The sequence below is a fragment of the Drosophila virilis genome, chromosome 2, assembly GCF_030788295.1.
Source record: "Drosophila virilis strain 15010-1051.87 chromosome 2, Dvir_AGI_RSII-ME, whole genome shotgun sequence".
In the NCBI taxonomy this organism is placed as follows: Eukaryota; Metazoa; Arthropoda; class Insecta; order Diptera; family Drosophilidae; genus Drosophila; species Drosophila virilis.
Genome location: NC_091544.1, coordinates 13,644,970 through 13,672,422, shown reverse-complemented (window position 1 = coordinate 13,672,422; position 27,453 = coordinate 13,644,970). Strand labels below are relative to the sequence as shown.

At 41.7% G+C, this 27,453-nt stretch overlaps 7 protein-coding genes across 8 annotated transcripts in view; 4 read left to right on the top strand and 3 right to left on the bottom strand.

Moving 5' to 3' along the window:
• The window catches only part of RYa-R (RYamide receptor), a 92,324-nt gene extending 70,306 nt beyond the window's left edge, over positions 1-22,018 (bottom strand). For both annotated transcript variants that reach the window (XM_002053876.4, XM_070206932.1), the window contains exon 1: positions 21,479-22,018. The gene's annotated coding sequence lies outside the window, so the exon portion shown is untranslated. The remainder of the gene's footprint in view (positions 1-21,478) is intronic.
• LOC6630455 (pancreatic triacylglycerol lipase) lies at positions 347-1,649 on the top strand. The gene is made up of 2 exons (XM_002053880.4): positions 347-481; positions 541-1,649. The coding sequence occupies exons 1-2, from the start codon at positions 442-444 to the stop codon at positions 1,515-1,517; spliced, it is 1,017 nt and encodes a 338-aa protein (XP_002053916.1). The 5' UTR covers positions 347-441; the 3' UTR covers positions 1,518-1,649.
• On the top strand, positions 2,440-3,626 carry LOC6630456 (phospholipase A1). The gene is made up of 2 exons (XM_002053881.4): positions 2,440-2,540; positions 2,600-3,626. The coding sequence occupies exons 1-2, from the start codon at positions 2,501-2,503 to the stop codon at positions 3,577-3,579; spliced, it is 1,020 nt and encodes a 339-aa protein (XP_002053917.1). The 5' UTR covers positions 2,440-2,500; the 3' UTR covers positions 3,580-3,626.
• On the top strand, positions 5,637-6,811 carry LOC6630457 (phospholipase A1). The gene is made up of 2 exons (XM_002053882.4): positions 5,637-5,726; positions 5,795-6,811. Exons 1-2 carry the CDS (start codon positions 5,687-5,689, stop codon positions 6,763-6,765), a joined length of 1,011 nt encoding a protein of 336 aa, XP_002053918.1. The 5' UTR covers positions 5,637-5,686; the 3' UTR covers positions 6,766-6,811.
• Positions 7,781-9,270, top strand: LOC6630458 (phospholipase A1 VesT1.02). The gene is made up of 3 exons (XM_002053883.4): positions 7,781-7,860; positions 7,912-8,194; positions 8,252-9,270. The coding sequence occupies exons 1-3, from the start codon at positions 7,821-7,823 to the stop codon at positions 9,204-9,206; spliced, it is 1,278 nt and encodes a 425-aa protein (XP_002053919.1). The 5' UTR covers positions 7,781-7,820; the 3' UTR covers positions 9,207-9,270.
• Positions 10,476-12,567, bottom strand: LOC6630571 (multiple epidermal growth factor-like domains protein 10). The gene is made up of 2 exons (XM_002053884.4): positions 12,519-12,567; positions 10,476-12,457 (listed from the first exon to the last, which is right to left on the bottom strand). The coding sequence occupies exons 1-2, from the start codon at positions 12,550-12,552 to the stop codon at positions 10,536-10,538; spliced, it is 1,956 nt and encodes a 651-aa protein (XP_002053920.2). The 5' UTR covers positions 12,553-12,567; the 3' UTR covers positions 10,476-10,535.
• A 1,268-nt stretch (positions 22,019-23,286) lies between the features above and the next one.
• Positions 23,287-24,692, bottom strand: TwdlC (TweedleC). Its single transcript, XM_002053885.4, has 2 exons — positions 24,432-24,692; positions 23,287-24,340 (listed from the first exon to the last, which is right to left on the bottom strand). The coding sequence occupies exons 1-2, from the start codon at positions 24,556-24,558 to the stop codon at positions 23,358-23,360; spliced, it is 1,110 nt and encodes a 369-aa protein (XP_002053921.1). The 5' UTR covers positions 24,559-24,692; the 3' UTR covers positions 23,287-23,357.
• Positions 24,693-27,453: the final 2,761 nt, after the last annotated feature.

The following is a 27,453-nucleotide window of genomic DNA, read 5'->3' as shown; positions in this document are numbered from 1 at the left end:
CCTGGTCCCACAATCGGTCTTTGAGCTACTACGCCGAGGGCATTCCCCAGGATCACTTTTGAGCCATCTGGTGCGATGACTACCAGGCGATAAGAATTGAGGCAGCGTCTTCATCAGCGATTGCCTTGGTGCCGACATCATTGCCCACCATGGTTGTGGGTCATTTCTATGTGCCCGTAAACGTCAATTTTCCCTTCGGAAAAATCAACTAGATCATTATATACTATCAGATCAAACTTGTTGCATAGGAAGTTAAGACAACATATGCCTTAATCAGCGCAAATAATAAAATTGTAGATTAACTTAGCCAAGCGTAGAGTCAAAGCTGTTGAATCAAATTAGTTATACATTTGCAACGGTTGCTATTATAAAACCCAACACTTATATCCACATAAAGGGTGAAGTTGCCAACCAATTCGAAAGCCTGGTTTACGAGCCAAAATGAAAGTATTCCTTGTACTAACTGCTCTGCTAGTCGCTGGTAAGTCACACTTCTAGTTTTATAAGATAATGAATTTCCTTATGAATCAGCCCTTTCAGACACTGTCCTGTCCACTAAGGAGCGCATTCATGGCGAGAACGGCTGGTATGTACCGAAAATAGACGGCACCAGTAAGTGGATGGATCTGCACAAGGCAAAGAAGCTGTTGATCAACGTAAAAAGATTCGTTTTCGATGCTGATGTCTCCTTCTATCTTTACACCAATTCAAATCCAACCAACGGCAAGAAAATCAGCGCCTCGAAAGCATCTATTTATGCTTCTCACTTCAACCAAGATCATCCGACGCGTTTTGTTATTCACGGCTGGACGAAGAGCTATTTGGACTCGTTGAGCCGTATAATTACCAACGCTTGGCTGTCACGTGGGGATTACAATCTCATTGTTGTAGACTGGGCGGGTGCTCGCACTATCTACCTCGCCGCTGTGCTGGCTGTGCCCGGCGTTGGCGCCAGGGTGGGTAAAATGATCGAGTACCTTCACGATAGTCACGGCATGTCCCTGAAGAGCCTAATAGTCATTGGTCACAGCCTGGGCGCCCATGTTGCTGGTTATGCTGGCAAGACCGTTGGTAGTGGTCGTATCCATACCATTATCGGATTGGATCCTGCTCTGCCCCTCTTTAGCTATTACACGCCCAACCGTCGTCTGTCTGCCGATGACGCCTTCTACGTGGAGACCATTCAAACTAATGGCGGCATTTTTGGTTTTCTTAAGCCCATTGGCAAGGGCGCCTTCTATCCCAACGGCGGCATCCGACAGCCCAACTGCAGTTTACTCGGCTTCTGCTCCCATGTTCGCGCTGTCATCTACTATGCTGAAGCTGTCACCCACAACAACTTTGCAGCCATCAAATGCAGTAACTTCATAGCAGCTATTGGTAGGGATTGCAGCAGCCCCTACAAAGAAGTTCGCATGGGGGCCGTTACCAACGCGAATAGGGCTGAAGGCACCTACTACGTTCCTGTGAAACAGAAAGCACCGTTTGGCTACAACAAACTACCAACTGATTTATAGAAGAGTGTATTTTTGTGAAACACTTCGAATATAATAGTTTTAGTTATGGTATAATTCCTAAAGATTCTTCATAACAATCAGCGTAACTAACTCAATTTTAGTCATGTGTAACGTGTTAATAAATGCTTCAAGTTAATAAGTTGACCAATATGCAGAGGGTATTTGAATTTTGTCTCTAAATGTGCAACACATAGAAGGAAACATCTCCGACCCAATAAAGTATACATATTCTGGATCAGTATCAAGAGCCGAGTCGGAATAGCCATGTCCGTCTGTCTGTCTATCCGTCTGTCCGTATGTATGAACGCAAGGATCTCAGAACCTTTAAGAGCTAAGGACTTGAAATTTTAGATGTAAGTGCTCCTGGTGCCTGCGAGGATCGAGTTTGTTTTCGATAATCGAAAACTTACTCCGTTTCCAAGCAATCGCTATCGATATCCTGTTTTTTGGGCAATTTTGGTAAATAATAACAGCTTGAGTCACCAAACTTGACATAAAGCTTCTAAAATAGAATATATATATATGCATTTGATGTTGGAAGAAGAGGGTTCAGGGTATCCCCTAGTCGGGAGCTCCCGACTAGAACCTCTTACTTGTTTTAATTTCTGTCGTACTGATATATGCGTGTTAGTGGTACGATAGAAAACACAACATGTAATCACTTCACATCGGATCTATGGATCGGATAAGACTTGTAATAAAGTTAAGCATGATAAAGCCCATTGATAGTTTGTCATCATCTATCTATCGTGTCAACGAACTAATTTAAAGATGCACTCAGGTAGCGACCTTATCAGCGTACTTGGCAAATGGAACTGCCAAAGTGGGATTTCCTACAGAAGCATAGGAATTATCTGATTGAGCGATGACAAGTTTAAAGTGTTATCAAAATCTGAAAGTGATTAGCTTTAACCGTGTTTGGGGAGTAGCTATAAAAGGGAGCGAACTGCCAACCAAATATCAAAACTAGTTGAGATCACAGAATGAAAGTATTCCTTGTTCTAGCAGCAGTGTTGTCCGCTGGTAAGTCCCAACTTTATCCTAATAACTGAATGGAATTCCTTACGTAGTTGGCCTTTCAGTCAGTGCCCTGCCCATTCAGGAGCGCATTCATGGCGAGAATGGCTGGTATGTACCGAAAATAGACGGAAGCAGTGAGTGGATGGATTTGGATGTGGCCGAGGAGCTCTTAGCCAATGGTGAAATGATGGAGGGCCGTATTAGCACAAATGCCGTCTCCTTCTACCTATACACCAAATCAAATCCCACCGACGGCAAGGAAATCAAAGCCTCGGAATCGTCTATTCATGATTCGCACTTCAACAAGGATCACCCCACGCGTTTTGTCATTCATGGCTGGACTCAGAGCCACTCAGACTCGATGAATACCGAAATAACCAGGGCTTGGCTGTCGCGAGGTGATTACAACATCATTGTTGTGGATTGGGCGCGTGCCCGCTCTATTGACTATGCATCCTCGGTGATTGCTGTGCCCGGTGCTGGCGCCAAGGTGGGTGAAATGATCAAGTACCTGCACGATAGTCACGGCATGTCCCTGGACAGCCTGATGGTCATTGGTCACAGCCTGGGCGCCCATGTTGCTGGATATTCTGGCAAGACCGTCGGTGATGGTCGTGTTCATACCATTATTGGTCTGGATCCTGCCCTGCCCCTATTCAGCTATGACAAGCCAAACAAGCGTCTATCCTCCGACGACGCTCATTATGTAGAGTCCATTCAGACCAATGGCGGAAAGCTGGGTTTCCTCAAGCCCATCGGCAAGGGTGCCTTCTATCCCAACGGCGGCAAGAAGCAGCCTGGCTGCGGTGTCGACGCCACCGGCTCTTGCTCCCATGGCCGTTCTGTGACCTACTATGCTGAGGCCGTCACTGAGGACAACTTCGGCTCAGTCAAGTGTGGCGACTACGAGGATGCAGTGGCTAAGGAGTGCGGCAGCACCTACAGCAGCGTTCGCATGGGTGCCGATTACAATTCCTACATGGTCAGCGGTAGCTTCTACGTGCCCGTGAACAGCAATGCGCCTTTTGGCAAAATTGAATAGGTTTTCCTATCTGTATATCTGAATAAAGTGTCAACTGAACAATTGAATTTTGAAAGTGTGTACTCCTAGCCGTATCGCCATCGAGATACGATACTCTGACAGACCACTTGGGGTCCGTGCGCTGCGAATCAAGTGCACGGGCACACGTCAGAGATTAGCGAGACGCGTCACTCGGTGGGGGCATGAATGGGGATTAGTTTGTTTTTTTTTGCGTTTAGCACATTCTATAAATACAATGGGAGAGTTGTTTACGCTTGCATTGCTCGTGCTGACAGGTAAACTGATTGGTTTGGAATTCATCAGGCGATGAGATTTTTGATTGCGAATACTGATAAAACCCGCTTGGGCCAGTGAATGGGAAAAGAGTTTAAGCCTTCTCGGAACATGGCATTAGGCGAAACAGTAATCCCGTGAAGGGGCAACAGCTCAACCAGCATGGTTCAACTATTAGTAGCTCACATTTTCATGCGAAGCATGCAGCAAGTTTGTCAAACACAAGAATATCATGAACTACAAGAATATCAACGCCTGGCTGGAATGGGGGGAGCTCAACAGGATTGCTTTGGATTGGGTAGACGCTCGTACAGAAAACTCTGTGAGTATAGCGACGGCTGTGGCAGGCTTTGGAATGGAACATAGGATGGCGGACTTGCCAAAGCTCTACGAGATACAGCTGGACAATCTGTGACAGTGGCTTGCTTTGCGTGGCCACAAAATGCACATAATTGTGGGCTAAGACCCGGCTAAGCTTCTTCAATTCTGCCTCTGCAGCTATAGCAAGCCGGCCTATTCTGGCCAACACAGATGCGCACTCTTTGGAATTGGACTGTTGGCACCTTTAATCCCAGCTGTGGGCTGTGCCAGCTGGGACCAAGGACTGTGCCAATCAATTTGGGGGCTGACTTTAATGTGCTCCTCAAGAATGAGGCTCCTTTTGGCCGTATTTGCTTAGCTGGCGAAATAAATCAATTTTCTCTATCTGTTAAACGATTGCGTTTACCTATCAGCGCATGGGCGTAGGAAGAGGGTGAGAGCCCCATTTGAGGCCTATTTTTATCGCTAACATCCCAATCAGACACGTGTCAGTAGGTGAAGTGGCCAAACAATCAGAACACATGATCTCTACTGTGTAGAGTGCCCGGCTAAGAGATACCCTCTATCCAGCTACTGTAAGGCTCAGCGCCTTACTTGGGCTCCCTTCACTTCGAACAGGCATTCTTGAATAACTGATGTATTCATATCCGAACAATTATTTGGCTTAACGGACTCTAAGAGGGCATTCACATTCGGGTATATAATAAAAAACAAAACTTTTTTTTATGTGTTTTATTTTTGCGCTAGAATCGATGAGTGCCTGCTGATTTCTACCAAGCGCTTGACTAAGGGAATGATGTGTAGTTATTTTAATGTAACTCAGTGATACACACAATGAAGTTTCACAATGATGGGAAAGGATACGATTAAATAATGCGCCTCGTAGGTAAGTCATCAGGGTGCAGCTTTTGGAGCCGCGTCAGCCTGGTCAACTTAATGGTTCCTCCAGCGAACCGTAGCCGTTACACAGGCGGACGTGGAACGGTTTATGAAAACTCAATGATACATTATATATCGTGGGAAGAATCCAAAAGCGCTATTGGAGATCAAATTATCAATTGCTTATTGAATCCACTTAAATTACACGTAATGAAATATCGAATAAAATGTAATTAACTTGATATACGAATGGTAATCGAGAGCGTAGGAAGATTAAGAACATGCTCGTCTGTTGATTAAGAACATGCACATTATGTATTCGTAGGTGCATCCTGCACAGATGTAACATACCCTATATTAATCATTTAGCCTGGGTATGGGGCAACAATGGCAATAGCAAGAGTCAATGTTCATTCGATTTTAAACTTGCTTAATATTTGCGTTCCGATTACGCGTCCAAGCTGCTCGTTATCATACCTATCAATAGAAGGAGGGGTGGGCCACTTATCAATCAATTGGCCAAATCTCAAGTGGCTCTGCAGAGCCTGCCTGTGATTTGATAAACGGCGTCCATATAAAGCCCCAGCCAGCGACAGGTCGGAACATCAGTTTAGGTGGACTTTTGTTTAGCGTCATGAAACTGTTTTTGGCTCTCGCATTCTGCGTGTTGGCGGGTAAATTTCTGGAAGGATGTGCGTAGTAATCCATAAGTGCCAATCCAATCTCTTTAATTTATTCACAGCCAGCGCCGTGGAGCATAAGATCAATGGTGAGAACGGTTGGTATGTGCCCCAGGCTGATGGCACCTTCGAGTGGGTAGACAAGGATATGGCTGAGGCCTATCTGGCCGCCCATGCGGAGCGTGAGCGCAGCTTGTTGAATCCCGTTACCTTCTATCTGTACACAAAATCCAACATGCACTCACCCCAGGAAATCAAGGCCACCAAGTCAAGCATCTCCGCCTCGAACTTCAATCCCAATAATCCCACTCGCTTCACCATCCATGGCTGGACCTCCAGCGCCGATGACTATGTCAACTATGGTATCCGCGATGCTTGGTTCTCGCACGGCGACATGAACATGATCACCGTTGACTGGGGTCGTGCCCGCTCTGTGGATTATGCCTCCTCGGTCTTGGCCGTGCCCGGAGTCGGTGAGCAGGTTGCCGACCTGATCAACTTCCTGCGCACCAACAATGGTCTGTCCCTGGACAACACGATGATCATTGGCCACAGCCTGGGCGCTCATGTGTCTGGTTTCGCCGGCAAGAACGTAAAGAACGGTCAGGTGCACACCATCATTGGTTTGGACCCCGCCCTGCCCCTCTATAGCTACGACTCGCCCAACAAGCGTCTCAGCTCCACCGATGCCTACTATGTGGAGTCCATTCAGACCAACGGAGGCACCTTGGGCTTCCTCAAACCCATTGGCAAGGGCGCCTTCTACCCCAACGGTGGCAAGTCCCAGCCTGGCTGCGGTGTTGATTTGACCGGTTCCTGCGCCCACAGCCGGTCTGTGATCTACTACGCTGAGGCCGTCAACCAGGACAACTTCCCCACCATGCGCTGCGGTGACTACGAGGCTGCCGTCTCCAAGAACTGCGGCAGCACCTACAGCTCTGTGAAAATGGGCGCCGTTACCAACGCCTATATGGTGTCCGGTGACTACTATGTGCCCGTCAACAGCCAGTATCCTTATGGCTATGGCAACTAGACTGAATATGTTTATTAAACATTAAAATTGTATAGCAAACACTAAAGTTTATTGAATTGAGTTTCATTGTGACATCCATCAGAAATGCGTTAAATTAACGCAGGTCTATTTTTATTTCAATATATATTACAAGTATACTTTGTCTACCCATGAAGCAGATATAGATTAAGTTTACTTGTTCTATACATAGGACAATCACGATAATTGCATGACATTAATAATACTCTACAGTGTCGAAGATTCTGTCAGTGCATTTATTCAACCCATTAACCACCACTAAACATTTCTCTACTACAGGGTATTCATATGTTGAGCAGAGCCTTACTGCTGCTTTAACTTATACAAGCTTTCGCAAAGCTTTCACTCAAATAAAAATTTGAGTCATTTCTGGCCATTGAGTGTTAAACGTATGATTTATACTCAATATGAATAAGTACACAGCAAAAAATTTGATCAATATTCAATGCATTATTCTTGTTATTCTTATTAATATTATTATCAATATTTGTTGAAATATTATTAACACTAATATTATTGTTATTATTATTACTTTTATACAATATACAATATACAATATCCTGGAAATTCGAAGGTTGGGACTCTCATCCTAGAAGTGGAAGTCGACGGTCTACTCGTTCTCTCTCCCTTTCCCGCTCTCTATGTTAATCCTCTCTCTCTCTCCTCTCTATTTTTCTCACTTCAATTAGGATTAGAAGTTGAGTTTCCACTTTGGCGAACAAGTGATTTATTAAAAATGCATCCACTAGAAAAATAAGATGCATCAAATTGTGCACAATTATTTCTTCTCCCATACTATTTAACTGCTACATTTTAAACTCTTAAGTTTTGGTTTTTATTTTAGAGTATAATTCCGCCCTGTGCATTGAGTATTCGAAAGTGCTCAATGGATATTACAAGCAATCTAATCGGCGTTTGCCAATCTATCGTCTAGAGAGATTTGCACTTGGATTTAATTTATGGTAGCCGATCCAATTTGGCAAATTCCTATAAATACTGGCGTTAGCGGCATTAAGTGTATCAATATAAAAGCAACCATGACATTGTGCTTGTTCCTGACAATTTGCGTGCTGACTGGTAAGTACTTTGCGCTTCCATAAAAGTTCATTTGAGTCATCATGATTTCAGTCAGTGCGCTGCCCATTGAGGAGCAAACGGGACGCATCCACGGCGAGAATGGCTGGTATGTGCCACAGGTGGGCGACGATTTCAAGTGGCTGACCACAGACGAGGCGCAAGGTCAACTCGCCGCTTATGAAGCGCTAAATGACATGGAGATCGCTGAGCGTATTTCCCTGAACTCGGTTAGCTTCTATTTGTATACGCTGCGTAATCCCAAGGAAGGACAGCTCATCAAGGCCACACGCAGCTCCATTGATGACTCCAACTTTAATGCCGCAAATCCCACCAGGTAGTGCATGTCCGTGGCACAGTCGCCCGTTTGCTCATGCTTGGATTACATTTTCAGATTTACCATACACGGCTGGAACTCCAATTACAAGGATGGTGTCAACAGCGGCGTACGAGATGCTTGGTTCCTGTCCGGCGACTACAATATGATAGCTGTGGATTGGTCGCGTGGCCGTTCGCTGGAATATGCCTCTTCGGTGGCAGCCGTGTCGGCAACGGGCAAGAAAATTGCCAGCCTAGTGGACTTTCTGGTGACGGAGTACAGCATGTCTCTGGAGACGCTCGAAGTGGTGGGCTTCAGCCTGGGTGCACATGTCGCCGGCTATACAGCCAAGCATGTGTCCAGCGGCACTGTGCAAAAGGTGGTGGGTCTCGACCCCGCCTCACCGCTGTTCAGCTACAACAAACCGGAAAAGCGCCTGTCCAGCACTGACGCCATCTATGTGGAAACCATTCAGACAAATGGCGGCACTATGGGCTTCAGTAAGCCTATTGGCCGTGCTACTTTCTATCCGAATGGTGGCAAATCACAGCCTGGCTGTGGCCTCGATATAACCGGCAGCTGCGCCCACACACGCGCCGTCTCCTACTATGTGGAGTCGCTGCGAATGAACAATTTTCCCACCGTCAAGTGTCCCTCATATCAGGAAGCCCACAAAAATGATTGTGGGAGCACCTACAGCACGGTGCGCATGGGTGCAATTGAGAATGAATATATTGCCGTTGGAGACTTTTATGTGCCTGTTAACAAGGAATCACCTTATGGATTGGGTGAGCCCAGCGAAAATGGTCAGGATGCGAGTACAACCCCGCAGCCCACTACGGTTACAGATGGAAATGATGTGACAACTACGCCAACCGATGATACTACAAACAGCTCCAGTGCCACAACCCCTGAAGAAATTATAACAACGTCCGCGCCAGAGGATGACAAAGACAACGGTAGCAAGACGAACATTTATATCCTCAATTTAATATTCGTCAATGCGCAAATCAACAAGCGCAACGACTAATAGCCCAAAAGTGGGCTGCCAAGAAGGCTTCCAAGTTGTTCAATAAAGTGAAAATGAAATCGAACCGAACTTAATTGCAGATGGATAGCCTTTGATGTGCGCTTAGCAGCAGCCGACTTGCCACGCCCACAGCTCAAGTTTCTTACAATTCAAGGCAAGGGTATAAGAAATATCTACGCCGCTCACAGGCAGGAGGAATAAGCTTGGTGCTCAACAAATATAAATGTATATTCCTGACCATCAGTCTATTTAGCCTGTATATACCCATGTCCGTATACGGACATATAGTTATGTCTATTTAATTATTTGAATTTATCGATAGCTGCCACCATTTAACTGATTTCCGTTGATATCGAGCACAGTTCTGGGATAAACAGGCTTAGACACACAACAATTTATTCGTGAATTTTTCGTTGAGCATACGTAATTGAAGAACATTTAGGTTAAATCTATGTAAGAAGATAATTCTTAGAGATACTGTCTGGATATTTGGCAGATACATTCACTGAAATCCCACTTGTATGACCTGGTTTATTCCAAAGGGAAGCCGAGGAAAGCCTAAGTGTGTGTCAAATGGGTACTGTATGTGTCGAGTACAGGGTACTTTCTAGTCAGCCACTCTCGAGTAGAGCACTCTTACCTGTTGTTATCTATGTTTGTGCCCGGCATTAATTACGAAATCCTCGCTGTAATCGAAAGTACTTTGATGTATTTTACTGCAAGCTTAAAGCTAGCAATTGGTTAGAGGCTGCACTGCGGGAATTCTCTTAATTAAGACCAGATTCAATCTGATGCCCAAAGACATTGAAATATGTGCATAAGTAATGTATAACAGCGAGCCATGTTCTTCCTTTCCATTGGCTTTAAGTAACTGCCAATTACCGAAAAGATCCAATCTCTAATCATCTTATTCCTAATTAGGACACAGCTGATTTAATACCAAGCCGAATTAAACTGCTACTAGTTAACGCTGCTTACATTAAGTAACTGCTGCCATCTAGCTATCTAGCCGGGAATTGGATTTATATGCAAGCTACTCATTCAATTAGAAACACATGTTATAATTCTTGTTTTCCATTAACCACCACCAGAATAGCTCAGTTAATAATCGCAGCTGTTCGAAAAGCTATGTCAGCAAAAACTTTGCATCCAGCCTTATGGAGCATATGAAAAAAGTCTCTATTAACAATACCCAGGGAATATATTTGGCTTATCGTTCTCTAGGCCATAATTTGTTTCGTTGTAACTTAATTAATATAAATGTATGTGTGAAGGAACTAAAGAAATTTAACATATTATTTATTTAATCATGGAAAACTGGTATTGCCCTTAGTTTGCCTGCGTTATACAAACACATTTCTCATCCAAAATACAGGCTTTTATATCTACATCAAAGTAAGTGCCATTTACACATTTCTGTGCTATGAAATCGCCAGCGATGCACTCCATATAGGCGGCACAGTCGTCAGGGTCTGTCTCACGTTCACCTTCCTCACATTGATCTGACAATGGAGTGCAAATACCTTCATCGTCCACGACACAGCTCTGAAGAGTTGTGTGAAAATAGCTTCCATATGAGCAGAGTTTCTTAACCAATTCGCCGTTGATACACTGCAAATAGCCAGAGCAGTCCTCGGGATCGTGTCTAACCTCGTGATTTGCACATTTGTTACCAGCCGACAAACAGATTCCATTCTCATCGATAAGACAGGTTTTTAAAGTAGAATTATAATAGCTACCATTAGCACATATCATTTCTACCAGGACTCCATTGAGGCACTTTAGATATCCACAATTATTCTCGGGATCTACCTGAAGCTCACCCTCTGAACATTTTGCTGGAATAGGAAAACAGATTCCATTTTCGTCAATCTCACAGGTCTGAAGAGTAGCATTGAAAAAGCTACCACTGGCACACTTCTTTTCGATGTAGCTTCCATTAACACATTCCAAGTAACCAGAACAATCCTCAGGATCCTCTTCCAGTTGACCTTCCGCGCATACAGGAAGGGAAGAACATATTCCGTTCTCATCGATCTCACAAATCAGGAGGCTGGAATTGAAGTAGCTACCAATATCGCACTTCTCCTCCTCAAGGCTGCCGTTAATGCATTTTAAGTAACCGCAACTATTTCCGGGAATCTCCTTAATCTCATCTTCCAAGCATTTTTCATGAGTAGAAATACACACTCCATTATCATCGATCGTACAGATCTTAAGTGTGGAATTAAAGAAGCTACCATTGACACACTTTTCCTCGATAAGGCTTTCATTAATGCACTTCAGGTAACCGGCACAATCCTTAGGATCCTCCTCTAGTTCACCCTCTAAGCATTTTATTGGATTTGTAGAACATATGCCGTTCTCATCGATCGCACAGATCTTAAGAGTGGAATTAAAGAAGCTACCATTGACACACTTTTCCTCGATAAGGCTTCCATTAATGCACTTCAGGTAACCGGCACAATTCCCAGGATCTTCCTGCAATTCTCCTTCCGAACAATTCCCGGGAAGGTTGGTACATATTCCATTCTCATCGATCTCACATATCAGGAGGCTGGAATTGAAGTAGCTACCAATATCGCACTTCTCCTCCTCAAGGCGCCCGTTAATGCATCGTAAGTAACCGCAACTATTTCCGGGAATCTCCTTAATCTCATCTTCCAAACATTTTTCAGGAGCTGGAGTACAGACACCATTCTCATCGATTTGACAGATCTTAAGAGTGATATTGAAAAAGCTGCCATTGGAACACTTTTCCTCAAAGAGACTTCCATTAATGCACTTCAGGTAGCCGGCACAATCTTCAGGATCCTTCTGCAGCTCACCTTCCGAACAATTCCCAGGAAAGGTGGAACATATTCCATTTTCATCGATCTCGCAGATGCTCAGACTGGCGTTGAAGTAGCTACCAATATTACATTGCTCTTCCTTGAGACTGCCATTTATGCATCGCAAGTAACCGCAACTGTTCCCGGGATTCACTTCTATCTGGTCTTCCGAACATTTTCCAGATGCGGAGGCACAGACCCCATTCACATCGATGACGCACACTTCGTAAGTTGCATCAAAGTAGCTGCCGTTGGGGCATGCTTGAATTACAATTGCTGAATTTAGACACTGCAAATAGCGGGCACAGTCATCTGGATGAGACTGGACAGCGCCCTCAACGCACTCATTGCGCTTGTCTAGATCGATGTTCAACGCTAACAGTGGACACCCAAAGCCGAGTACGAGCAATAAAAGAAGTACTATCCAATGATAAATATTATAAGGCGTTGCCTGGCTAAAGCTGCAAAATTTCTAGCTTACCATTGTTATTCTTCCAAACTGGATGCGACAACATTTTCAAGAACTGAGTTTATTTCAACTTGGGGGCTGCTTTTATATTTTCTAATGCTCTTAACGTAATGAATTTTCCTGTCGAATTGTTGTGCTTTGATAAGAGAATGCCAATATGGGCCTTATCAAAGATTTTTAAGTGTTGCATGTGTCTAGTCATGCCAAAGTAAACACACCTATTGCTATTTGTGCATCACATCGGAAATTACACAAAAACAAATATTAGTAATATATCATTTGTAAAGCAATGCATTGCTTATATGGCAGGCGAAAACGAAAGCAAATGAATTTACTGAGAAACAATATAGATCCACAACAATTCCTGTGTGACAAGTTTTTAAGCCTAATAATTCCTCTAAGGTTTTTCCACTCCCCAGGCAAATTAAGGAATTTCAAACAGATTTAATGGCTCAAAGGTAAAAGGCCCATACATATATAAGGATCACTTCGGACCTTTGTATGATGACGTTGGTTTTCTTGCTAAAAAAAAAGAAAAAATTCATTTGAATAGGAACTTAGACGAGCCTGAAATTGTGTGGAATGCCAGAAATTCGTGTCGAGTGATTTGCATATTTCTTTCCTGCTTTCTCCGTCAGTTTTTCAATTTTTCACTTAGCCTGCGCTGAGGTCCTTGTCTCGAAATGCCTCGCATTCATATTGTTTTACATTGCCCCCAATGTCCCACACACATACACCTTTAACGCCTCAACTTGCCTTAAGGGCAGACCATCAATAATGCAGGGAACAATATTAACATGCCTAACGGCACCGCTGAGCGTTTGTTGCTTGCCCCACCAACAAAACACCAAATAAAAAAAAAATAATAAAAATAAAGAAAATATAAAAAGACGTATGCGAAAAGGTCAGACAGCTTAACGGCCCAAATGGAGTTCCGTGCAATGCACCGACAGGAGACGTAGAATACACGGTTCGACGCTTGAGAGCTCATTACTCACCATTGCGAGGAGCTACACGTGTGGTAAACGGACTTGCCTACGGCGTGCTTAAAGCCTTTAAGCCCACGCAGCCATGCCACATCATTGTTTGTAATATTAATTTATCAAAAGCTGTTCACAGTTGAACGCCTTCGGTTTCACATGCCAGCATACGCAGGCTTCTGATACCCTGTACATATACCCAGTATATGTAGGAAATGTAACTGGCTAATTTAAAAACTTCCCGGCTCTATCATCGGCAGTCTCAGTGTCCCCAGTGTTTATTATATTTAATAAATTTTCATTTTAATAATGTTATAATTTATTACAGCTGATTTTTAGCCGAAACGTTTTCTGTTTTGCGAGCGAATACTGCAATAAGACCCAATGTTATTTGAAAATCTACAAAGTGAGTCAATGTACCACAGTTTTGTACACAGAGAGTATTCCCTAAGCTTGGCTCCAAATATATATATAGTCTATGGTCTCAAGCGTATAAAGAACTAAACGTCGGCAATAAATATTAATGCTGTTTGTGCTGATTTTCAAAAGGAAATTGTTTGGCTATTTTGAGTGCAAGTGTTTTTTATACCCTAAACTCATATAAAATGGATATATTGTGTTTGTGCTTATATATGTAACAGACAGAAGACAACCTTGTACATGTTCTTGAGCAGGACGATGAGCTCTCCATCTGGCAGTCCACTATGAAATCGCTTCGATTTCGCTAACTATAAAAAGTAGACGATGAGATTTCAAATAAATATTCTAATTTGTTTTCGATATTTGCCATGTTCATAATATCTTTAAATACCGATTGGTTGTTTTAAGGCATAGTTCGAGCTATATACCCTAAATTTCGTATGTGTGTTCTTGTACAGTATGTGCAGATTAAGCACCGAAGTTATAAAGCTGAAAATGAAGCTACACCGTTTATAGGGTCAGCCTGACGCTAATTTCAGGGCATTTCCTAGTCAATACTGGCTCTTACTTATTTGGGCTGCCAAAAAGCTGCCCGACGTTTGGCTGAGTGGCCACAGCGGCTAATGAGGGTTGCCGCCGACCGCCGCAACTAACACAAATGTGTCAACTGGCCATTGTTCTGTGGCGGTCCCCAATGACTTGGCCATGGAATGTGGTCGAGCTCGTCGAAAGGTGCACTAAAGGACAACAGAGAATGCTGCGTGAAGGGACATTTGCAGTAAATGAAATTGGCAGCCGTCGTTTAAATGGATTGTTATGGTAAAGCATGCTAAAATAAAGGTAACATTACAAAAACGAAGTATCTAGATTTGTATTTGAACGCTTGAACAATCTTTTAGGGCCGTTGGGTTTCTTCAATTGGCACACCAGCGAAGTGTTTCACAAAGCACCCCCCCCCCCCCCTCCCTCTCTATCTTTCCCACCATTTAAGAATAGCCTGTGAATGCTGTTTACCCATGTCTTCAGCTTGGATGAAGCTCAATAGAAAACTAAAAGCAATAAAACCCAACTACTTATCTGTCTGTCAAAAGGTCCTGCGAGGCATAAAGCTGCTGCGGCCTGACGCATTCCCAACCCAAATCGCGCACAATACGCATAAAATTTCTAATTTTATTCGAATTAATTTATGATTACATTTTATTTTATAGTAGTCGACCCCCGAACGCCAGTCAAGCGTGCAGATCGGGACGCAGTGCAGAGGGCCGTCTGTTGCATGCCTCACTGCACTTAAGCACGGGTATGTAAATGTTTATGATGCATTGGAAAAATGCGAAATGTCTGAGAAATAAATATAAAAAATGGCCGAGATAAACGCGACTCCTGAGCCAGCAGTCAAATATAGCCGAAATTTCAGATGAAAACAGAAACAGTTCTGTTCGAGGTGCCGCATTTTAAATACCCTTTTCAAATATATATCGAACAGACATTCAGAACTTTTATACAATATACACAATGGAGTGCGTCATATCTATGCAGAGCTCAATCTACTCATGACCGCCTATGCAAATAACTTCCTCTGTTGGGAAGCTATCATGCTGAAACTATATAAAAATTTGACATTTTGTGGAAGTTCAAATTAAAGGCGATTGGGTCGAACCAATTTATCATAGGGTGAACATAATAACAATGACTTGAAAATGGAGTACTTGAACGAAATGAGTTTTTGTTTTTTGAAATATGTTGAGAGAGGAAGGTGCGGTAAAAGATACTTGATCTATATATACTATTCTAATGAAGAATTTGGTGACTGTAGCTCTTTAAACCTAGGGGATAAGGTCAAATGCAGGATTTCAAATCGTTTATTATCGACTGCTTTGAAACGGGGCAACTTAACGATTACCGGAAATAAACTCGTACTGCGCTGGCACTGGGATGAGGTACGTTCAAAATTTCAAGTTTCTAGCTTTTATAAATTTTCAATGGCAATGTGTCAATGGGTTGAGGGCTTAAAATTATGCCCGGCATATGCTTTATGTCAGCCAGGGTATTTAATCTTCGATGCTCCGAATGGTTATTAAGTCAGCTTTTGACAATTGGCTGATATGAAGCAAAATGAGCTTTATGCGAAATTCATTATAAAATTGTAATGTGCCATACATGTTCACATAATAAGCAAATGGAACTGCAATCCGATAAATCCATAAGAATAGCCACAAGATATAAGCAAAATAAAACATTCAAATATGTTTGCTTAGCTCAAATCGCATTGTTCGTGATGTGTGTAAGCAGAGCATAGGTCTGATAAACATGCTCAGCCGGAGGCAAACAAACAAAAGGTAAAATAATGACACATTCCGCATACGCCATGTTGGCCCAAGCTATCTGTCGAAGTTACTTCCACAGACTCTTACAGTTATACACAATAATTCTAATCACATTTCAAAAATAAAAATAAATATAATAAAGAGTATTTCGCCCTCACAACCAATGACCACGGAAAATGTTGAAAACACAAAGCAGCTGGAAGCAGAGATAATAAAAAATGACAAAATGAGAGAAAACTTTGCCGTTTGCAGAAACACACCCGCAATAAGGATAAAAGTAAAGAGTAAACTTTGTCAAGGAATTTTTAATATGGCCGCTTGAAAGTTGTATCATTTCGAGGCGGTTTCATCGTTTTTTTTCCCCCTTGCAGCTGAATATATTGAAAGGAGCTCGTTGCATCTGGCAGATTGTTTTTGGGATTATTTTTAAAGCAGTTCTAAATATGTAAAAGCAAACCACGTGCAAAAGAGTTGTCTCTCTCTCTCTCTCTCTCACTTCTCACTCTGTCTCTCTCGCTATGAGTGTTTTTCTGGCAAGAAAATTGCATTTTATAAACACCAGACCGGTTTATTATCACGAGTTGCCAACTATTTTAAAGTTCTTTGTATTGAGTGTGTTTGCTTGTGCTGTGTGTTTTGTATATGCATGTGCAAACAAATTGAATTTGTTGCTGACGTTCTAGCTATTGCTCAGTTTCAAAAGGTGTTCTTGCTGCATATTGTTAAGTGCTTTGAAAAAAATTTAACTAAAATCAAGTAAGGCCGCACAGGAGAACCAGGTATGGCCGGGAGTGCTCGACTTGAATATGTCTTATGTGCAGCGTCGTGCCGCCTGCCAACATTCTAGCTCACTTCAGGCACGCACCAACACACACACAAGCAAGCAGGCGGTGTGCTTCTTCTTTCCTTGGCCCACTATGGGAAATGCATTCCTGATCAACTTAAATGTTTTTGGCGACAGCCAAATTTATGGAAATAGCACAGCTCAAGAATTTGATTTTTTTTTAGTGGAAATGAAAGGCTTTCTGCAAAATGAACTGTTCCAGATGTGTACGTAGCTCTTCCTATTTTGTATATATTTTTAAAATGCAGGGAGATATCGAAAGGAAAGGATAAGCGGACAGACAGACACGCCGACAGCCAGGCGGACAGACGTACTCGGCTAAAGCAACTAAGTTCGTCGTTCTGATCATAAATAAATGACTGTTACTTATTTTTGCACAAAAACAATAAACCCTTCTTAAGGTTCAGGCTGTTAAAAAGTATTAAAAATAAAGTGCTGTTAAATTAGGTAAACTTCCAAAAAAATAGATCATGCTGTAATTGAAGCAATTTTTGCCAATTTTCAATTTACGCCAATAAAAGTCTTCAAACAATACAAATTGCCCAATTTAATGCCAAGCATGGATTCATCAATGAGCAGGTCTTTAAAATTAAAATTTAACAAATAATCTTCTTCGAATAGATGCTAATTATAATTATATAAAAAATGAGATCCATGACATACAAGAGCTGGCACACTTCTCAAGGCGAATGCCTTGTGTTTGGAATATATTGATCAAAATTTGGAATTAAACATTCTAAAAAACAAAGAACAAGTTTTTTTTTAAACATTAGGCTCGAAGCCAAACAAAATTTTTTACCTAATTGTGCTTTAATTGCTGCGCAACCTGTATTTAAATGATTTATAAACATTTTTCATATTTTCAATCAGAAAATAGAACAGATTAATTAAGTGTATTTTTGTTTTAGCTAAACAAAAGGAATTCAATAAGCGGAGTATGAAAACTTATACCCTCTCTGTGATAGTTAAATATAGATATATATATATATATGTGTAAATTTTATTTACTCAAGCTAAACTGCTCCGAATTCAAATTTTATTTAAAGCATATTATTTACTCAAGCTTAAATGCTCTGAATTCAAATTTTATTTAAAGCATATTATTTAAGTTTTTTAAGCTTTGCCAGATTATGAAATATATAATTGAACGCATTTCCCTTTCACCCATTTAAATTAATTGTCACGATCTTCCAGTTGAACTATTAATAGACAAACGTGCAATATTATTGTTGCCACCAAAAGCGGAAACTCTGCAGCAATTTTTTTTGATTGTTAAGTATTTTTTTCGCGCTACTAAAAAGTTTTATAATAATGATGAGGCCCAAAGATGGATAGCGAAAAGCTACCGGAAGCGTAATAAACATTGATTAAGTGTTTTATTGATTGAAATATTGATTCAAGTAACGACTGTGCTTTTGAATATTTACAAACATAAAAGGCCATAATCTGCTTTTGTAAATTTAAGCGCTGCAACACATTTATTACAAAAACTCAATACACTAAGAAAAAAAGTATTTTTTGCCTACATCAAAATTGTTTAACAGATCCGATTAAATTTGCAACGCCAATATAATGCCAAAATTACTTTAAACTTTGTCTTTGATATAAGAAATGTTGTAGTTTAATAAACAAATTTTTTAAGTTTTCTAAATATTTGCGTAATTATTTTACGTGTTCAAATGATTAATTTAAGCTCAAGACTGATTCAACTCTTATTACTCAAGGTCAACATTCTTTTCTGCCAGTGTAAATGTCTGCCAAAAACAGAAACGGCAAGCTATAAAATCTAAGGCAAACAGATGAACGCCCTCATGACACGCATTGACATTAAAAATGGTGCAATAAACCAAGCCAAGTCTTTGAGGAGCAAGCCAAACAAAAGAAAACAGCCAAACAATGGCCAACGAGCCGTTTAAAGACCAAAAGCCAAAGGGCATTAGGCGCGGCTCAGACAAAAAAAAATAGCCGCAGGCATTTAAGCCAAGGGGATTCAACGGTTAATTGCTGATAAAATATGCGCTCACCTGCAGTAAAAGCAGCAGCAGCAGTAGCAGTAGAAGCAGCGGCAGTAACAAAACAAACATATGTGTCTGGCGCTGTGCAATTGTCAAGGCAGCGGCAGACTTTCATGTGCCGTCCAACACCTCCTCCATTCCCGCCCCCTAACCAACATTCCCGCACGGATCATAATTTATAATTAACTAACTGCTCGTATTTTGTTGCCAGCTGTCGGCACACAAAGTAGCCAAGGGCTTAAAAGGCTAAAAAGGAAAACTCTCTCGCTTTTTTGCAGCCCAACGCGGCGTATGCGTAATATACCAAATACTATTTTCCTATGTCACTTCCGGTGCTCCTTCACAATTCACACACAACGCAAATGCAACAATAACTGTAAATTGAGCAGAGCTGATTTATCAGCTACCGATTGAAACATATATCCGGCTCAATGCAATCAATAAATAAAGATATACAAGTAAATTTAATTATAATAAATGGCTTTTGCCCCGTTGACAGATATCAGCTTGCAAGGAGTGCAGAAATTGTTGACTTGGTAAACACATTCTTAGAGCCAATTGATATAAACAATAATCAACTGTAGAAAAGAAAATACAAATCTGGTCTTCAAAAAACTTAAAATGCTGCACAGAAATCACTTTAATATCAACAAATATTCCTTCAAGTCTATAAAAGTTTAATGGTGTATGAAATTATAAACATTTATATTTCGAAAATTTACAAGGTACAATTCTTAAACATTTTTGTCATATTAATTAAATTCCGTTAATATGAACTATTTATAAAAACTTAATATTTGAATTTAGCAAACAAGTTTCACTCAAAAATAGGAACGCAAAACTAGTAAAAATGTCTATGACCCTAAGAACTATTACAGGTGCTCCTATACCCAGGACAACTATGATATTTATTAAGACCTAAATATGCTCCGTGTTAGTTGTGCTGTGAGCTATGCAAAAAGATTAAAAAATTATAAAAATAACTTGGCTCAGAATCTCTTAGACAATAAAGGGACAAACAGAGCTTAAATAGATTATATGGGCTGGATCTTTCCCACATGTCATAAATTTACCAAACTAAACTAACTAAAATATAATATAATCACACATTGTCTGAAACTTTTTTACATATCATAAATTAAGCCTAAATAAACAAACTAAATTAGAATATATATTGTTTGAACTCATTGCTAGCTTAATTTATTTTCCAAGCAATTTGATTATTGTCCTAAGACAGATTACAAATGAAAGCCGAGTAAAAAGAAAACTTTAACCTAGAGGAAAAACTCTTACAAAAATTTCTCTTCATTTTTAATGCAAAATAAATTAAATTAGCACATTTATTATATTTCACCATATTCTATAATACATAATTAAAAAAAAACACATTTTTCTCTTTTTATGGGCTTTGGTTGAAGATCGGCTTGCGGTCTATAACTTAACGATTTACTATAAAAAGTAGCCAAACTTGTTTATTTAATTATTATCTGATTTATTAAAATTAAATGTATTTATGAGACTAAGCTGCACAATCACAATTTATTTGCAGTTAAATAAAAAAAAAATATGAAAGGCAGCAAATGAATTTTGACAACTAACCCACTTATTAAGTGGTTCAGTGACAAGGGTTGACCACAAAAATGTCTAATCTAGGTGCTCCCCAGGGTCGAGCCTAGTTTATTACTCGCTGCATTAAAATAGGAGACCGACACGTGTTAACGGCTGACAGCTAAGAACTGACAGCTGCCAAGTGAAACCGCACGAGAAGTGAAATATCGAAATAATATCTGAAATACTTTGGCATTGTTGTACAGTGAAGCCTTGATAGGCGGCAGCGGAACTAGAAAGTTCACAATGTACTTATTGAAAAGTTTTTCCGTGATTGCAAACATTGTGCAAAAGTTATGAAAACTAGGCAAATGCCAACAATGGTCGAGTTGAAAGAAAATGTTAAAAGGAACTAGCCAAGTGCAGGGCAAAGCTTAACAGGGCTCATTAAAGTGTCACTTATAAAATGCAGGCGCTAACAGAAAAAAGAAGTGGTAAAATTAGTTGAAATGTTGCAGTCGGGTGTCACCGACTGCGCAATAATCTGTTGACAGTGTACAAGAAGCTGATTCGATTGATTTCAGAGCCTTCTTGATAAATGGGTTAATGTTGTCTTCTAAAGTGAATGTGATCAATAAAAATTTAGTTGTCAGACCAACAATCGGCAAGACGAACATTAAACAGAACTTATATACTCTTCAACAATGTGAGAACAGAGTAACAAAAGTAACACAGAATGTGCAAAAATATGGCAACAGGAGCAACAGCTCGTTTAGCACTTGAATAATGACAGTGACATGGTAGGTGGATGTGCTATATGGTATATAGAGGCTGTACTTACCGCCCCACAATACTGACACACAGTCTGGCTTGTCGAGTTGTTGAGCTCCCAGGTGACAAAATTAGCATTTAACGGCAAAACACAAGTACGGCTAACTCACTCGACATTTAGTTATGTGCACAATTTTTTACTTATGCAGCAATTGCTTAAAAGACGCACACACACACACATATGCGCAAATTGTTGTTACAACACGCATACGACTCGTTGGCCGCCTCGCACCTTTGGCAATTGCAGAAAGCGTCTTGATAAACAGTCAATTAATTGCGGCGTTTATTGTGCGCATTGTTCGCGTGCTGGGCACACTCAAATTGGCATTTAAAGTAAACAAATCGCCTGAATTGCGCGAATTATGCGTTTATTGCGCCCAAATAGTTTAATATCAAATGGAGCAAAGCACGAGAAATACCCGCTTAACGGTCAGCGGCCAATTAGAACTGAAGGCGTTTCGAAATGACGCCAAAGCCTCAGGCAACAACAACGGCAATTCGAGTAGAACCAGCAGCAGCCGCAGCAGCCGCTAAAACGTTGCGTCGCGCCCGAACACAAAAACCGAACTGAATGCGGCAATCCGTGACTGGCGGAAGCACCCGCAATGACGGAATGGAGATCAGCCGGCAGCAAAGTTCTAGGCGACACGAAGTAGGGACACGAAGTCGACACACGAAGTCGGGCGTTCAGCCTTCGGCTGCATTTGTTGCACACTCTGCGCAATTGCTAGGATTTTGGCGCCAAAAGCAATCAACTAAGCAACATGTTGCTGAGCACATTCTGCTAAGGCACATCGCATGTTGCTAGTCCTTCAAAAGTTTTATTCAAAAATGTGGCGTTTTTGCCAATTCTGGGACAGTTTCTTGCTGTTTGTTTTAAACTAATTGCTCAGCAATGTTTGTTAGTATAATTATTTAGCCAGTTTTCTTGACTGAAGCGTCAGCACCTGAAGACCCTTGCAATATGTAGCTGGCAGCATGTTGCCAGTCAATTTTCAATTTCAGCCGCGAGGTGTGTTTTAAACGTAAATCAAAGTTTTTGAGCTCAGCTGGATAATGAGTCTATTAGTCATAACATAGTGGCAGTTGCGCTGTAAATATTTACCAACATTTTTTTAAAAGTTAACTACAGAATAGACAAATCATAGGGCTAAATATTTGCAGTTCCACTTTAGAAACGTTCACATAGTGGAAGCCCACACTTTCGCAAGGTTCTACAAATTTCTAGAAGAAAAATGAGAAAATATATTTACTCAGATATTGCTGACTGAATGGGAAATAATTTTTGCAGACAGACATTGCACAGAACCTATATACCCTTCTTATTTAATGACAGTGTACATGAAAAAGTCAATTGGAAGCTGTACGTACTTAAAAGAAGTTTCTATTAGACAACCCACCATTTTTGACATAACTATTTAAATTGTTAATAATTTTTGGCTTTATTGTGGCACGCACAATTTTTTTGCATTTCGAAATAAAAATGCCTACGCGGAAAATCGTGAAGCAGGTTCAAAATTAACAAAACGTAACCAATTAAAAAAAAAAAAGAAACAGAGCTCATAACGACGCGACTTCAAGGCCTGAAGGTCAAGTTTTAAGCGTATGACAGGGCCAATTGTCGTTAACTTTCAATAACGTGTTAATAAACGGCTTAAATAAACTCGCTTTTTATGCAATTGCAAAAAGGGAAACGCAAAAAATGTTTAGTAAATTCGAATTTTATTGACTACAAACAGTTTAACAAACAATTTAACAAATTTTATGGAAAAGCAACACGCGGCGATATGTGCATGGGTACGGAGCAGTGTGTGAGTGTGTGTGCGCTTGTGGGCGTGGCACGCCATTTAGACTAACTACAAGATTCACTATGGGATTCACTATGGGATTCACTTGAGCTTCTTCAGGAAGTAGCGACTTGGTGGACCGTAGTTGGAGGCGGGCACATGGCCGGACGTCGGTGCTGGCCCCTCTATGGCCTGGCGCTGCTCGGCGGGCTCCTCGACAACGATGGGCGCCATGGAGGGATCCTCAATGTTGCTGAGAGCAGCGGATGCCGTTGCAGGCGGCAGATATTGATGGGCGGGTGCGGTCAGCGTTGTTTGCACCTCCTCGCCCGTGTAGGCGGGTGCGGTGGGCGGGCCGTAGTTGGATGAAGGCTGCTCGGGCTGCTCCGACTCAGGTGCGCTGGTTGTGGGCAGCACATCGGCCACATCGGCCATGGGTGCAAAGTCCTCGGCGGTGGACTGGCGCGGTTCCATATCGGCAGGCGGTGGTCCATAGACGGGCGCCTCCTCCTTCTTGGTCTTGTACTTGATGAAGTAGACCTCGGGCTTGGATGGTTTGGTCGGTGGCGGTGAAGGTATGACAATATCCTGTTCCTGATCGGGCTTCTTGTGCAGCACATAGATCAGAGTCTTCTCCTCGTTCTGTGGTGGCGGTGGCACAACTGGTGCACGCAACGCTGGTGCCGATGGCGCCTTAATGAACACAATCTTGTAGTGCTTCTGTTTGGGTCCCAGCTCATGATGCACACGTGGCTGCACCGCATCCTCTTCCTCAAAATCCTTGGGCGGCACATGCACATAGATGTGCTTGTGGACGCGCGTCTCCTGTGGTGCATTGTTATAGCCGCTGGCATGTTGCACGCCCGACAAGCGATGCGCCATGTTGTAGGAGTCATCATAGGCGCTCAGTTGCTCAGCGGCGGGTGCCAGCTGCTCTTCCAGCTGCGGCTGCAGGTGCTGCTGCTGCTGCTGCTGCTGAACGGGTGGCAGGTAGTTCATTTGTGGCTGAGCAGGCTGTGCGGCAAAGTTAGCGAACGATTGCTCCTGGGGCAACGCCTGGTAGATGTGTGACGGCGCATTATGCACTGCAAGATCCGTGATAAAAAGAGAAAGAGTTGGAGAAGGCAGAGCTAGGATGCGGGCTCAGCGGCTGGGTAGTGTCACGGACACACTCACCATTCAATGGCAGCGCACGCTGACTCTGCTGCTGTGGTAATCCATAGTAGGGCGATGGCGGCTCAGGACGGGCCTGGACAGCGCCGAGCAGGGCGACGCAGCCAACAAGGAGCGAGAAGGCACGCATGGCAACGGCAATGACAATGGCAAACGCTTGAGTCTTTGGGTCTCTTTTACACTTAGCTTAGATCACGTAATCCTTGACTTGTCAGCGGGGCAACTGCTTCTGCTGATGTTGTGGTTCGATTGGAAAGCACAAATCTCGACTGATGCCCCAGTGAACTGAGCGTCGAGCATTTATATGATTCGATTGGGAGAGAGAAGCGAAGCAGTCAGCAAAAGCAAAGACAGCAACACGCTGAGCAGCAACTGGCCAAAATCTCATTACAAAAGGCCGCGGCAAAAATGAATTTAATTAAACATCAAAAGACGCTAACACACACGCGTACACGCACACACTCACACTCACACGCGAGCTCAGCTACAACAAAAAGAGTTCGACGCTGGACAGGAGCTAAGCTGAAGCTCTGTCAATGGCAGCCCGCTTGTCTTTTGATGTCTCCAAGCGAGAAATTGAACCAAGTTGCTAACTAAATGCACAACAAAAACTGGAAAAATACATTTATTTACCGCTAATCGAGTGTGTGTGCGTGTGTGTATGGGTCAAGCGAGTGTGTTCCCAGGGTGGCCACTTGAATGTTGCCCAGGGTCTGTCAGCCTGGCAACGACACCAGCTCATGCTTCCTTGGGCTCACACTCTGATCTTAAGGCCATCAAAAAACGTGCCACTTTTTACTACATACACTCAGCGAAAATTAAATCAAATGTGTTGTGCTTGAAAGAGACACAAAATGTGTTAAAGCTTAAAACATCTTATGCTGAAAACGAATAAAAAAAGCATTTTATTCTGAAACTACTAAAAACAAGACTGAAAGACAACGCATCCCAACACTACTGAAATAAAAAAGAAAATATTTGAAATAATTATACATTAAAAAAATTTATGGTATTTAGTACTTTCACTAGAAAAGAAATTATTGATTCAAAAATTGTTAACTCATGAATATAAGAAATACTTAAAAATGATAAATACTTAAAAATTATAATATAATATAATATTTGGGTATAATAAATAATGTGTAGTAATATAAATTCTAGATTCGTGAATTTATTAAATTTAACTCAAAACCCTAAATAAAACAATTTTATGCAGACAACTTAAGAAGCTGCAAGCTTTCAGAACGAACTTCTTGCTCTGATAAGTTCATATAAATTCCAAACACTTAATTTCATTAATAATAAATAAATACTATAAGTAAAGTCACAGCCTTAAACTTAACATCTTGTATTTATATATATTTATAGGACATTTTTCACGCTTCATTTAAAAATTTAGTTTTTTCTCTCAGTGAATCTATCAAAAGTTTCTTACGGATGCGCCGAGAGACAGACACACACACACTCTTACACACAACAACAACCTTCGCCTGAGTGTGCCAAGTGTTATTTTCACAATTGGAGCACTCTCAAAAATGTTGTCTTGAAAACGAAAGTGACCCACGATTACACACTTGGACTGTGTACAACATGCCACCGGGCCCCTCTGCCCCTTCTCACATGGACAACATGCCCTTCCATTGATGAATCTTCATTCATGACCCGTTGTGGTTTGCCGCCGTTTAGCGGGGATTTACTTTAACTGTTAATCAGCCAAACACTAAGCAAATATTTGTGCCAACAGAAAAGTGAGTCTAGTTTAATCTGAGCTGGAAATGGCTGCCTAGACAAGGCCGTTGCGCATACGCCAAGTAGGCCCGGCGCAGCGTTAAAACTGTCAACTGACAACACTTTCAACACCTACAACAATAATTTTAAACAATTACGAAACAATCAAAACAAAACCAAATCAAAGTTTTATAATTGCGGCCAAATTATTTCAAACAAGAGGGCTCTTTTCACGAGAGTTTTCGACTTGGAGATACCCTGTGCGCAGCTTTATAGCCGCCACAAGGCCACACATATGCACACACACATTCGCACGAGTCTGTTTCAGCCAAAATTTGTTGCCTCTTGGTCTCAAAATATGCGAACTATGCCAAAAAGCCGGAGCTGGCCATCGATTTAGAAGAAATCGAGAGTGTTCTCGTAGGTCTTAGTTCTTTAAGATTAACGGTCTCATACAAATTGCAAGATAGGTTTAAGAGAAGCAGAGCTGGCCATCGATATCTATCATAAAAAACTTTTTCCCTTATATTTTTCGAGAATGTTTTCGTAGGATCAATAATGCCGCCAGAAAATAAATGGGTTCTGTCTGTAGATGGAGAGAACAGAGATGCAGACATGACTAGATGGACTCGTCTGTTAATACCAATTAGGAATAACTAAATCTTCCTATGCCAGTAGCATATATCAGCTTATTACTTAGTATAACTATTTTATAGGGTATAAAAAGAAAACAAAGCTACCAAAACAAATAGATTTGATAGAGACAAAAACTGAGAAAGAGAGGCAGCGTAGCTTATAAACGAATTTAAACACTTGTCATCCACGCTGGCCACAAATTATTTAACATAATTGCAGCTCGTCTCTCGATGGGATGACCAGAGAAATTTTGAATCCATAAAATAAATATATGTGTGTACATACGTATCGTATTTAGCTGGGGCGACAGGCAACAGGTCTGCTGCTGCTTTACGTCATCGACATCAACAACGCACCATTGAAATTGGTGCACTTGGACACACTGAGGAAGCGAAGTGCCCAAAGCGACATGGAGCAGAGGGCGCACAAAGATTGCCACAAATGTAACAACAGCTGCAACACGAGGCGTCGCGTCGATTGCGACATAGCTGAGTGGGGAAGGGGGCAAGGTGGACAGGTGGGGCAGGGCGAGAGTGTCTTTAAAATCAGGTCACTTGTGCAGTAGCCACCGCCAAGTGGCAGCCAGTGCGGCGACTTAAGCGTCTCGCTGTCGGTCTTCGACTTGGTCTCCACATTGGCATTGGCTCTGCTTAACTCCGAC